Consider the following 13,483-nt stretch of genomic DNA (forward strand, 5'->3'; position numbering starts at 1 on the left):
TTACTGAAGGAACATGTTCCAATACATGTAGTGACTGCCACTCACTACCTACATAACAGAAACAATGCCATACAGTCACCAGATCATATACAGCACAATTACAACTACACAGGCTTGCCCCATGATGCTGATAGGATCTGTCTAGTCAAGCAGGTAGTGTAAATGGAGGTAGGCTCAATGCGTAATGTCACATCATCACTAAAATTTCAGCACAGTTATTACATCGATAAACACCCCTCCCCTTTGAGCCATCATGTGCTAGGTCAAGCCCACTATTTACTGGCACATGCAATCCCAGCTCTTGACAGGGCAATCGAAGGTTAGTTTGAGGTCATTGACATGAGCTGAAAGTAATTCGGGACAGTATAAATGGAGTGCTAGAGAGAGGTAGCAATCTAGGTGAGAGATGCGAAACAAGTTAAAGCCATACGTGTATAGAAAATGCAATACTGTTCTTTGAAAGAGGGAAGTCATTAAGTACACGATTGGGTTATTAGTGTTCTTTCCGTTTTTAGTATAATGATGGTGGATAACTAGGCTAGATAAAGTGATGTATTAAGCCATCTAACACGTACAAGTTAATGAAACGTACCACAAAAGAATGTGTAAGGAACAAAAGTATTGGGAAGTACCAATACAGGTTACACTGAATTACGAGACACAACAAAATGTATATACATACAATAGTCAAGTTAGACCCCAGTATGCCATGGGCAGAAGCATCCAGGACTGTTTACTGAGAATCTACAGTGACAAACCTAATGAGTTCGAGGAAGATGAGATTACCTTGGTGCCAGTGGAAATACTGTCAAATTCCTCCGCTTTGACATTCAGAGCACTGGGCAGTTACGGTAACATGATCACTGTCCACCACCATGCACTCTACAAGGACTCTGACATTGGTACAGGTGTACAGTGACAATATAATTAGTGCAGTACAGTAGAAAAGGTAATGAACCAGTTGTACTGAGGAGTGTGTGTGTATAAGCAAAAAGTGACAGGGATGGATTACAGTATGTTAAATGATGGCATTTCACTTATATAATAGTTTACCAGTACTGTACATGTGTCGCAAAAAGTAGAAAAGTCCTTTTACTCAGAAGGCTATTTCCAAATATCAATGGGTACGTTAGGATTAATTGGTAGATGGTATGTGGATGTTGTTAATTACATGGTATGACAAAAGGGGGGTGTATATAGACAACAAAGTTGATTGTTCAGTTTCGGCAGCTCTGCGTTGTTGAAAAGTTGCTAATAGCATGCTAAGCACAATGGGACAAAATGGTGGTGCATGCATATGGTTAACTGAGGGAAATATGCTGAGGCCCCGAATCCAGATCGCATATGATTGGGGATCAAAGCAAAGAGTAAACAAACTAAAACAAATTAAAGAAACTCCCATTGCTTGGGTGAGGCCTGGATTACATAGTAACCCAGCCTCTGGGTACAGTGGGCACTGATGCCCACGTGTCTCACCCAAGCCTATTGAGGTCACGTGAGCCATTGGGGAGGCCATGGGCATGCGGTAACGAGCAGTCCTTTACCCAGCACGGGGGCAAACCTATGTAGGTATTAGGGTGTCGCTGTAATGCGTAATCATAGCCAGTTAAATGAAGGTTAGATGCAGTTTAACCCAGGTTAACTGGTCGATCTTAGCCCGGTTATTTAAAGTGTCACGGAGATAGAGGACGGAAATGGTGGCAGGCTGTCTGGCATCACGTGCACGGAACAATAAACATACACGAGGCAAAAGTGCGAACTAGTTTTCTCCCACCTCTCCTCTCCCAGGGGTATGTCTGAATTCTGGTGTAATGAGCTTAGGCAATACACTAAGACTGGTGTTGGGTACAGTGGGCATTGACACCCATGTGTCTCACCCAAGCCTATTGAGGTCACGTGAGCCGTTGGGGAGGCGGTAACGAGCAGTCCCTTACCCAGCACGGGGAGGGCAAACCTAGGTAGGTATTAGGGTGTCGTCGTAATGCATAATCGTAGCCAGTTAATCTCTTTGTAGGGTGACTTGTTTGTACCTGAACTCTGTACAGAATGGTTTCTTTGTAGCTGAACTTTCTACAAGGTAGTTGATTTGTAGCTGAGCTCTCTACAAGGTGACTTCTTCTAGCTGATCTCTGTAACTTGTTTCTAGCTGATCTCTCTACAGGATGATTTGTTTGTAGCTGAACTCTCTACAAGGCAATCTGTTTGTAGTTGAAATCTCTACATGGTAATTTGTTTGTAGCTGAACTCTCTACAGGATGACTTGTTTCTACCTGTAGCTGATCTCTCTACAGGGTGACTTGTTTCTAGCTGAACTCTCTACAGGGTGATCTGTTCATAGCTGAGGGTGATTTGTTTGCAGCAGAATTTTCAACTGAAACCAGATGAAGAAGACCGTGAAAACACAAGGAGAAACAGTACGAACTCTTTTATTATTGATATCTGTAAGTATATAACACTTTCTGTTATGAAAACAGTTGTTGGTTAAACATCATGCATTTTCTGTGTTTTTATATTGGCACTATAGTGGCTTATGTGCCTTTAAGGGTTAAACCATTACTGCTAAATTAGAATTGCTGCAGGTGTAGGCAACCTCATTACTACCTTGTTTGATTTCCAATAGGATCAGATTATGCAATAATTGCATGCTATTTTGTAACTATATGAAAAGGGTGAAATCGAGCATATCAATGGTGTTTGGCCTAATTTCAAATATCTACAGCTTGTTGGTAGTTCAGTTCTATGTAATGTGCATGGCTTATGCATGCACATAAACTGCCCTATAAATACCCAACTACATTCGACCTATTGAAAGCAAACTGATGGGACAATTGATCACCTTCTTCATACAATTCCAAAATAGCATGCAATTATTGCATGATCTGGACCATTTGGAAATGATATTTTGGAAGGCTCAGTCTCACATATCGATGGTGTTGTCTGTAGTTTCTAAGCTACTCTTGAGCCCCAGTCCACACGACCTCTATGTTTCAGTGGAGCCAGAGGCTTGTACCAATCTCCCAAATGTTGGGTTATTTATTGGATGGTAGTAAACCTTCTGAAGACTTTGAGCTCCAGTCTGCTACCTTGCATGAGGCATTTGTGGTCATAACAGCATCTGCAGCAGCTGAAATCATGGTGCCTCGTACTGAGTGGCCTGAGAAAACACTCACACTGATTCCAACAATTCTAAGCACTTCCGGCAACCACCGGGCTACGGTTGGTGAGGATACAGGTTTGTGTGGCTTTGACCATGGCAACAAACAAGTTGCTCACATTGCGGGGTCTAAGTTTAAAGGTTGCAGCCTCGTACTATTTGAGGGTCTCTACTGGACATAGCTACAGGTTATGTGGGAAGGCAAAAATCAAGTGGCTTTCCTTGTCTTGATTGCTTTGCTAGTACTGCTAGGAAAACACCACGCCTTCGGGGCTAAACTGTTGATGGTCTGTCTGCAGAGAAGTCTAATCTACAGAGCAAGATGGCCTGGTTAATGCCAATAGCATTGTCATCTTGGAGGTGAGAGGCTTGAGTGACTGAGATGGGGAGGGTCCCAAGCTCTCCAAGTAATGTGAGACAGTCTACATGTTCCAGGTGGCTGTATAACATGGCAGGGGTAATCTGGCACTGAAAGCTCCCTTGAGCACTCAGCATATCATGGGGTGCTTCCCTATCATAACACCGTCTACCTGCATGGTCATGAACAGAAGAGATGGCAGACCTGAAGGCATTCAGAGAGCTTGACTGGTAGCCCCTTTGCTTGTGTAGTTCTGCTAGAAAATTTGCTACATCAGAGGTGGGTCCTGAAGCAGGTTGGCAACCGTTTTCAGCACACCACATGGTTCACTTTCAATTAGACTCTATTTAGGCTGTTTTGGGTGGGTAATAAATCAAGACACACGGTAGTGTGTCGTGCGGCCCAAGAAGCCGGCGCGTAACACCTGTGAGTATATTGACAGGAAGAAAGAAAACGCAATTTTCGCACCTCCGTAGCTCTGTACTTCCTTGATGAAACAAGGCGATTTTTGCTGTGGACATTCCCTCCAACTGCAGCACTCCACATTCCAAATTTGAGCGAAATCGCTTAGCGCGTTCCCGAGATATGCGACTTCAAAAATTGGCTCAGTTTCTTCGGGTTTTTTTTCTTCTTCTTCTTCTTCTTATTTTTCTTTTTCTTGTCGCACACTTACAAAAACTGCTATAAAACTCGAACGCCATATCCGATTGCCTTGAAATTTGGCACACAGAAGGGGGATATAAAGGCGCATCTCGGTACCAACTTTGGCTGGAATACGATAAACAGGCAAAGAGTTATGAGCGATTATTCACGAAAAATAACACCAATATGTTGTCACGCCTACAGGGTAAACCGCGTATGGGAAGACGCTGAAACTCGGTGGGTGAATAGGTTAACTATTGAACCTCAAACCTTTTGTGGTTTGAAAGAAATCGAGCTAAAAACCAGGAAGATACAACGAAAAAACCAACAGTGTGTAACAATTACGCAATCGAGATCAGCTAATAAAAAAACGACTGCTTGCCACGCCTACCAGATAAACCGCTTAGGGTAATGCTTTGAAAATCGTTGTACAGATGGAGTAATCATCTTAGAAAGGCTCATCAATGGTGTAGAAGAATCAGACTTAAAACCACGGAGTTATAACACGAAATCCAACTTGGTGCGGCAAGTGCGAGATCGAGATACTCTAATAGAGCAGTCATCCTAATAGAGCAGTCACCCTAAAGAGAATTCAAGAGATCAGCTAGAAATAAGAAACCTGTATAGAGATCAGCTACACACAAGTCACCCTGTAGAGAGATCAGCTAGAAGAAGTTACCTTGTAGGGAGTTCATGCAACTATGGAAAGAGATAATTCAGCTAGAAAAAATCACCTTGTAGAGTTCAGCTACAAAGAAACCACCATGTAGAGAGCTCAGCTACAAACTAGTGACCTTGTAGAGACATCAGCTAGAAGAAGGTACCTTGTAGAGAGTTCAGCTACAAAGAAACCATTCTTTAAAGAGCTCAGCTGCAAACAAATCACCTGTAAAGAATTCAGCTACAAATAAATCACCCTGTAGAAAGATGAGCTAGAAAAAGTTACCTTGTAGAGAGTTCAGTTACAAAGAAACCACCATGTAGAAAATTCAGCTACAAACTAGTGACCCTGTAAAGACATCAGCTAGAAGAAGTTACCTTGAGAGAGTTCAGCTACAAAGAAACCATTATTTAAAGAGCTGAGCTGCAAACAAATCACCTATACAGAATTCAGCTACAAACAAATCACCATGTAGAGAGATCAGCTAGAAGAAGTTAACTTGTAGAGAGTTCAGCTACAAAGAAACCATCATTTAGAGAGTTCAGCTTCAAACGAATCACCTATAGAGAGTTCAGCTACAAACAAATCTCCCTGTAGAGAGATCAGCTAGAAGAAGTTACCTTGTAGATCGTTCAGCTACAAACAAATCACCCTATTGAAAGATCAACTAGAAGAAGTCAACTTGTAGAAAGTTCAGTTACAAAGAAACCACCATGTAGAGAGTTCAGCTACAAACTAGCCACCTTGTAGAGACATCAGCTAGAAAAGTTACCTTGTAGAGAGTTCAGCTACAAAGAAGCCATTTTGTAAAGAGCTCAGCTGCAAACAAATCACCTGTACAGAATTCAGCTACAAACAAATCACCCTGTAGAGAGATCAGCTAGAAGAAATTACCTTGTAGAGAGTTCAGCTACAAAGAAACCATTCTGTAAAGAGCTCAGCTGCAAACAAATCACCTGTAAGAATTCAGCTACGAACAAATCAACCTGTAGAGAGATCAGCTAGAAGAAGTTACCTTGCAGAGAGTTCAGCTACAAAGAAACCATTCTGTAAAGAGCTCAGCTGCAAACAAATCACCTGTACAGAATTCAGCTACAAACAAATCACCCTGTAGAGAGATCAGCTAGAAGATATTACCTTGTAGATAGTTCAGCTACAAACAAATCACCCTGTAGAAAGATCAGTTAGAAGAAGTTACCTTTTAGAGAGTTCAGCTACAAAGAAACCATTTTGTAAAGAGCTCAGCTGCAAACAAATCACCTGTACAGAATTCAGCTACAAACAAATCACCCTGTAGAGAGGTCAGCTAGAAGAAATTACCTTGTAGATAGTTCAGCTACAAACAAATCACCCTGTAGAAAGATCAGTTAGAAGAAGTTACCTTGTAGATAGTTCAGCTACAAACAAATCTCCCTGTAGAGAGATCAGCTAGAAGAAATTGCCTTGTAGAGAGTTCAGCTACAAAGAAACCATCATGTGGAGAGTTCAGCTGCAAAGAAATCACCACTGCCCAAATTTCAAGGCAATAGCTCTTTCCAATCTGAAGTTATCAATTGTCAAAGTTGGCAAATTGGATGTGTGTGGAAGGCCCCTTTTTGCAAATCCGGTCACATATGTATTATATATATAATTTGTACATTTACTGATAAAATATTTAAAGTATATCTACTTCATCTTTACTTCTTCCTGTAGTAAAGAAAAAAAACATAGGTTAAAAAAGTCCCAAAGCTGGCCATAGGCTGGCTTTGGGGTATACAAATACAAAAAGAAATGAAATCTAATCCAAAACAGCCAAGCTGTAAAAAAAGTGTGCGGCCCTCAGAAAGGCTATGGTGAAAAAAGATGTGAAATCCAAGGTGGCAGCCAAGAAATGGCTGTGATGGTAGGTTAATGGTAAAAATTTTAATAACGACAATTCAGGTGAATTTTTGTGCCGCTTCACAAAATTTACCTGAATTGTCATTATTAAAATTTTTACCATTAACCTACCATCACAGCCATTTCTTGGCCGCCACCTTGGATTTCACATCTTTTTTCACCATAGCCTTTCTGAAGGCCGCACACTTTTTTTTACAGCTTGGCTGTTTTGGATTAGATCTCATATACTCCACCTTGTTTTCTAATAATTATACTCCACGCCTTCAGGCACAATATTACATATGCTTAAAATCTAGGTTTATCCAATCGCTATGCATTGTTCATGTGCAGTGATTTAACGAGCGCGATTATTGTCACGTTAGGATGCATAGTTGCCATGGCGCTAGTATTATTGCAAGAAAACCAGCCTCTTTTGCCAAGCCTACAGCAGAAACAGCCGTGGATGAGGTAAGTAATCTGAATGTAATGTTAAATAGAGTCTAAAGCAGTTACACGGGCACAATGTGGAGTCTATGAAATTTATAAACCCTCAGGCCCTTAGTAGCGCACGAGCGAGAGGGTTTATAAATTTCATGGACTCCACATTGTGCCCGTATAACTATTATATATGTGAGTCATAGGAGTGGACTGACTTGGCCCTCCACAATTTTAGCACTATGATGGGTAGGTAAACCCCATCAGATGGCCCCAGTCCTGCTGGAATGCAACTACTGCCTCCTCCAGAGGGTTTGGTCTCCAGCTGAAGAAGCAAGGTATCTGGTACGTCAGTTAGGAGGCAAATACAGTAGGTCCACATAGTGGCCCAAAGGCTTCCTTAACAGCTTGAAATATGCATGGGTAGAGCATCCAGTTTGACCTGTCTGGGATCCTATGTCTGCTATGGTGTTGGACACACCTGGAATGTGTTGGGTTGATAGGGCAATGTCCCTGTCTAGAGCCCACATCCATAGCTCTTTCGCCAGTCCTGTCAACTGGCACAACACTGTGCCTCCCATGTTATTGATGTATGCCACTGCTATGGCATTGTCCAGTTGAAAGAGTATCAAGATTCCTGAGGTTCCCTTCAGGAAGATCTTTAATGCAAGTGTGGCTGCTAGGAGTTGATGTGCATAGCTTGTTCCTGTACAGACCAGGCACCCCCGTGCATGTCTCTGCACATGCTCCCCAGTCCAGCTGTGAGGCATCAAAGCTGATGGTCACATGCTCTGGATTCTGTTGGAGAGGTTTCCTGGATAGATGTTCGTTCCACTTCCAGAGAAGCTTGTCAGAGGGTCAAGGGGGTCACATAGATAACTTGGGTTGCTGGACTGAACTTCTCCTGAAAATGAGACAGGAGGCCAACAAAGTAGTCATGTTGGATATTCTGACTGCTTCTGCCTGAATCTACTTCACCTTGTCAGCTGGGAAAGAAACCAGCAGAGTGCTGGTGTTCACCACCATGTCCAGGAATTCTAGTTCAGGTCATAATTGATTTCTCAGTATTGATGATGAAGCCCAGGCATTGAAGGATGTGAGTTAACACCTCCGGTGCTGTGCTGCTTGTACTGCAGTCTCCGTATAATAATTATGATGTCATCAATATAAATGACCATTCTGGTCCCCCATGGGCACATGTTAGCCCAAAAGGAAGGCAGGTGGACTCCCTCTATGCTGAACCGTTGATGATCTGGATGCACTGGTACGTATATCATGAGGTAGGCATCCTTCAGGTCTACCTTTACCAACCAATTTCTGTGCCTCAGCAGGTCTCGGAGAGTGGTTAAGCCTTTCATTTTAAAGTGAGGGGTTGAGATTGATTACTGGGCTCATTTGTCCATTCTTATTGGGGACCAGGGACAGAACTCTGTCTGAGGGGAGTGACTGCCTACTACAGTTAAGGCCCCTTTCTCCAACAGGGAGAAGACTTCCTCCTATATTTGAGCTAGTTGCTCTGATGAGAAGGAAGGCACTCTTGGCTTTCTTTCCTGTATTGGTTGCCCTACAAAGGGTATTTGAAAGCCTGTAGTACCCAACTATCCTTTTCAACACCTTCCAAATGTTGACAAAGTCGGCCAATTTGTCTGCCACCCTCAGAGAACTCTCTGTCTGAGGTGGAAAAATGAGCCTTTGACAATAACAATTAAATTTGGCAATATTACAACATTCTTTGCGGAACAGTTTTTAGTCATTTCTTAGGGGGAACTCTCTTCCCCAAAGGGTAAATCTTTTTGAAGTTGGCAGGTTAAGAGTACGGTGGCTGCTTCCATGACTTTGGTTCTTTCCCTGCCTCAGTGGGGAGGGGTCCAAACAGTCGAGGGGCTGCACTGGTCCAATCTCTCTCCTGAGTCATGGCGAAAGGTACCAGCTCCTTGTACTTCTCCAGGATCCTGGATCTCCTAATTTGCGAGGTCTTGTTAGCTGCATTGGCTATATTCAGTACCTCTAGAAGCTGATTGAGTGGACCAATAGCCTCCTAGATCAACCCTTGTAGGGTAAACAGGGACCAGTCAGTAGATTTCGCTTTACTCCAGAACTCTGAAGCCATCATAGTATTGAGAAAGGGGGCTCTCGTCAGTTTGTTCTGAGGTAGAGTGTTTTTAGTGGCTATACAGCTCACGTCTCTCAGCACTGGTCATCTTACGGGTGAAAGTGTTGGTCAGAAACTTATTAGTCAGCTTAGTCACAGGGACAATGTTAATTGGCCTAGTTCCTGCCTCTGGATCATTGCCATCTAGCCGAGTGGGTCCTGGTTGTCCATTTCCTTGGCTCACTAGGAGCTCTGGCTACCGGCAGAGCCGGTGTTCTGGATCACCAGGCTATTGTTGTTGTTAGTGAGTAGCTGGTTAAATAGTGGGACAGAATCGTCTGCCATTTCGTCCACGGCCCCTGTGTTGACTGCCTCCTCAGAGGTGTTGGACTGAAAAGAGCTCACACAAAAGTTCCATCATATACTTACTGCACAGGTTCAGTAAAAGCCTTCTTGTAAGCCCGTGTCAGTGTATTTTCAAATTGGCACAAAGTTATATTTGTGCTATTTCTGCAACTTAAATGAACAAGGTACATACTTAAGTAAGCTTTCATGCTGCTTACTATGGGTTGTGCCAGGAAAATAATGGCTTTAAAAGCTGGCAATCTCATATTGAAATGGACCACCCTCCCACATGCAAATGTGCCTGGGTACACAGAATATTTATTTGGATATTATGGGACAAACACAGAGACATACATGCATACACACAAAATTTGATTGAGTTAAAAATGTAAGGCAGTGTACACCAATGCTGTGAAGCATAAAAATTAGTGGATAAAAATGTATGCACACAATAGGTGCACAGAAAACAAGAAAATAGTGCAGTGTGTGAAAAAGATGTTGTCACCTAGGACCAAACCCAAGTTTGGTTAACAACAGTTTAATCCACAAACTGTTTGTGTGTGGAGTGTAGCTTTAATTTTTAGTGAGTTTTCCTAAGCCATACAGTGTTTCAACATACTGTAATGAACATTGTACATATTTGAGTTACCAGATGATGAGTCTATGATTTTTCTATATGCCATTACCTGCTTTGGATGCCAAGTAACTATGAGCAGAAAGTTCATCTTTATAAGTTGTGCATAAAAGGTATGGTACAGCTCAGCTTCAAGGTAATGTTCACCCGCATCTGAAATACAGGAAAGATGCAAGCAAAGTCTGTGCATATTGAGGGCAAGTCATGTCCTCTCGCAATTTGTACTGTGACTAAACTTGTGTTGCGACAAGTACGCACAGCTATAGAACTCTATACGTGGCTACAGTGTAATTTTATATGGACATGTGAGACGCGTACAGAACATGGGCAAAACGTGAGTGAAATGCAAGCAAAATGAGGGGAAAACATGTCTAGGACATGGGCAAACATTACCTTGGAGCCATATGGTTAAAAATGTATATAGTAGAGCAGCATGTTCAAACAATGTGTCATTTGTGATGTAATTATGAAACTTTCCACATAAATTTTACTTCTTATGCCATTTTCTTTTTAATATAGTGCCATTGCAGATTTGACCTTTGGCCAGTGACCTTTACAGCCTAAACACCAATTTGATTCCGATCTCTCTGATTAACATGTAGCTATAACCCCATGTCTTCAAGCATACTGGCTGTTTCTCTTCTCCATTTTGGCAGAATAGACTAAAATTCTGTCTTAATCACATTAACAGTCAGTAATTTTCTATGTACTTATCAGGAGTAGAGTGGGTTCTTTGCAGATACCGACAAATTTCTGAAGGGGTGGAGGATTGGAATGTACAGTTTACACAATAGGTGCACCGTAAGGCAGGTAGCAGTGATATTGATACATACGTAGCAAAAATACAGTAAACTAAAAATGGTCAGTGATGCTATATACAACTGACACATTTACATTTCCTCACCTTTACATACACTTTCAGAGGGTGATGACACATGACCTATTAGTGATTACAAAACAAAATGTGACTCTGGGTTTCATTACATGCAGTAGTATATCTAAATATAAAAGCTAATTACAAAATTAGTTTAGTAAAATTATGGTCGTGTATCATAAGTTGTATACCAGGCTACTTAGTAGCTTGCTGTGAAATATGCATGCAATGGCTATAATCATTTGTGCATTATCACAAAACAGTCACAATATTTGGTAAAATTTGGTATTTGGTAATAAATAGAACTAAGCAAATACTTTAGTGAAGAGTTAATAATAGTTCACTCAGTGGCGGTGGAGCAGGCCAGGCCAGCTGTAAGCTGAAGACTTTAAAAAAGGTTACTATACCGGCTGACAATAGCTGCCCTCCACCAACTATATTCCTTATTTAAACTACGCTAAGTAGCTTGCTACACTGCTTCTCTGAATACTGTAACTGCTCTATTAGAATATCTAGATCTTGACTGTTCTATTAGAGTATCTCGATCTTTTCTTGTCCCATAAAAGTGGGGGTGGCCATGGCCCCTCCTTCTCTTGCTTTAATGCATAACATATACGTACATGTTTTGGCAACTACAGTGGAGCCTGTCTAAGCCAGTCACCTTCAAATTTTTTGACCTTAATAGGCAAGTGGCTGCTTTAGACAGGTAGATTGGCTATAATATTCCCTTATAGCAAATTTAATTAATTTTGGTAAGTTACCTTGGCAACAACTATTGCCAAGCAAGGTGCTGAAAGAAAGGTTCCGTGAAAGATCATTGCCGTTTATCCAGTGAAAAGGCTACAGGGTAGCTAAACAGTGTGTAAGTTTTCTTGTAAAGCATATAGGTGCCACTGTCCTAGGGAAGTTTGGGTGAGTACATGCCAAGTTGCTGGTGCCAACTTACAGAGTTGACAGGCAATGACAGCTCATGCACTTGGTGTTCAGCATTCAGCCTTACTGCATTCAGCATTCTTAATTAATTCCTTTAACAGTTTATTAAAACTTCAAAAGATAGCCAAATCACACCGTACCACACAATGCTGTTAAAAATTGGCTGGTAGCTTTGGGGCTAGCTCTAAAAATCAATGATATACAAAATCTTGCACAATGTTTTGAGTCTCTGCACAGTGGCTAGCTATCTCAACAAAGTTTAATTTTTAGAAGTGGTTACTGAACCGAAAGGTTTTTATTTTCGCATCTAGTAGTTGCCCCAAGCATTTGACTTTAGGGGACGAGAAAAGTAGTACTAGCGTTAGGGTTAGGTCCAGCTTTGGTTCTTCTTCACCTTTAGGTTATGTTCTTCTTTATACTGAGACTACTTGAGTAGCATTTATAAGATGCAAAAGTAGGAAAGATGCCTAGCTAGCAATGGTAGCACACTGGTTAGCATCAGCTTGCCTAAAGCTCCAGTAACCCAGGGTTCAAACTCCGGCTGTTTTTTGTTTTTTTTTCCTCGTTCGTTTATTGACCCTTTTTTGGTGTAAGTTGTGCTGTCGGTTCAATAGCTAGTACGGCTTATTGAACCGACTTTCGGTTCAGTATCCACTGCCTTAATTTTTACCTTGCAACAAAAGTGATTCGACCTTACTAGCCGTGTTATCCATTCTAATAACCTTCAAAGCATTTATCAACTGGTCCCAAGTGGCCTTAGTACCAGAAGTCTCCAACCACTTGATCAACATTTTTCTACAACAGCACTCAACACTGGATCTGTTGTCTTTTTCAATGATCTCTAATGAATTCTCATGCTTCGTATCCAGTAACTCAAGGCCAAGTTCGTACCATTTTGTGGCAACCTCCTGCACTACGTGTCGATTTAAATCTTTCATTGCAGGCCGGCTGAGAGCTCGACCTGTATATTTAAAGACAAACAAGAACGTCACAGTAAAAGGCACGAACGTAAACACACACGAATACTGCACGGCAGCGGCTTGCAACCTTACTTGTAGGCTTGTCTGAAAGCAAATCTGTCATCTTCCTTTGTTACGCATGTTACGTTTTAATATCAGTGACCAGAAATCTACAAGCACTTAATAATAATAACAATAAAATCACCCCTCCCACCATAATAGCGCCAATTTCGAGCGCCAAGTTAGGAGTGGTGCTTATTAATAGACAAATTTCATAACAAAAAAAATCAACCGTTGCCCCTAGCAACCTAAATTTTATGTTATTTGTAGGTGTCAATGTCTTAAGTCATCTCTCCAAGTTTTAAAAGGATAGCACATATAAGTCATGAGATATGACATTTTGAAGTTTCAATTTTCCCATGCATTGTCAACAGAGGCGTAGCTAAGGGGGGGCATTTGCCCCCCCATCACTAAATGATTTTTTTTAAACCTTCGTCACAAGTTTACCAGTATTAAACTGACACGCAAATGACTGTAAA

The 13,483-nt window shown here is 41.6% G+C and overlaps 1 protein-coding gene across 2 annotated transcripts in view; it reads right to left on the reverse strand.

The window, feature by feature from the left end:
- LOC136237828 (protein NLRC3-like) overlaps positions 1-13,151 on the reverse strand; it is a 30,439-nt gene extending 17,288 nt beyond the window's left edge. The window contains exons 1-3 of one of the 2 annotated variants that reach the window (XM_066028044.1): positions 13,038-13,151; positions 12,656-12,946; positions 11,083-11,118 (exon numbers count right to left, since the gene is read on the reverse strand). In XM_066028044.1, coding sequence (XP_065884116.1) covers positions 11,083-11,118; positions 12,656-12,946; positions 13,038-13,068 — 358 coding nt within the window. In that variant the 5' untranslated portion in view covers positions 13,069-13,151. The remainder of the gene's footprint in view (positions 1-11,082; positions 11,119-12,655; positions 12,947-13,037) is intronic. The other variant, XM_066028045.1, reaches the window with a different exon arrangement.
- Positions 13,152-13,483: the final 332 nt, after the last annotated feature.

This window comes from Dysidea avara, chromosome 11 (genome assembly GCF_963678975.1).
Source record: "Dysidea avara chromosome 11, odDysAvar1.4, whole genome shotgun sequence".
Taxonomy (NCBI): domain Eukaryota; kingdom Metazoa; phylum Porifera; class Demospongiae; order Dictyoceratida; family Dysideidae; genus Dysidea; species Dysidea avara.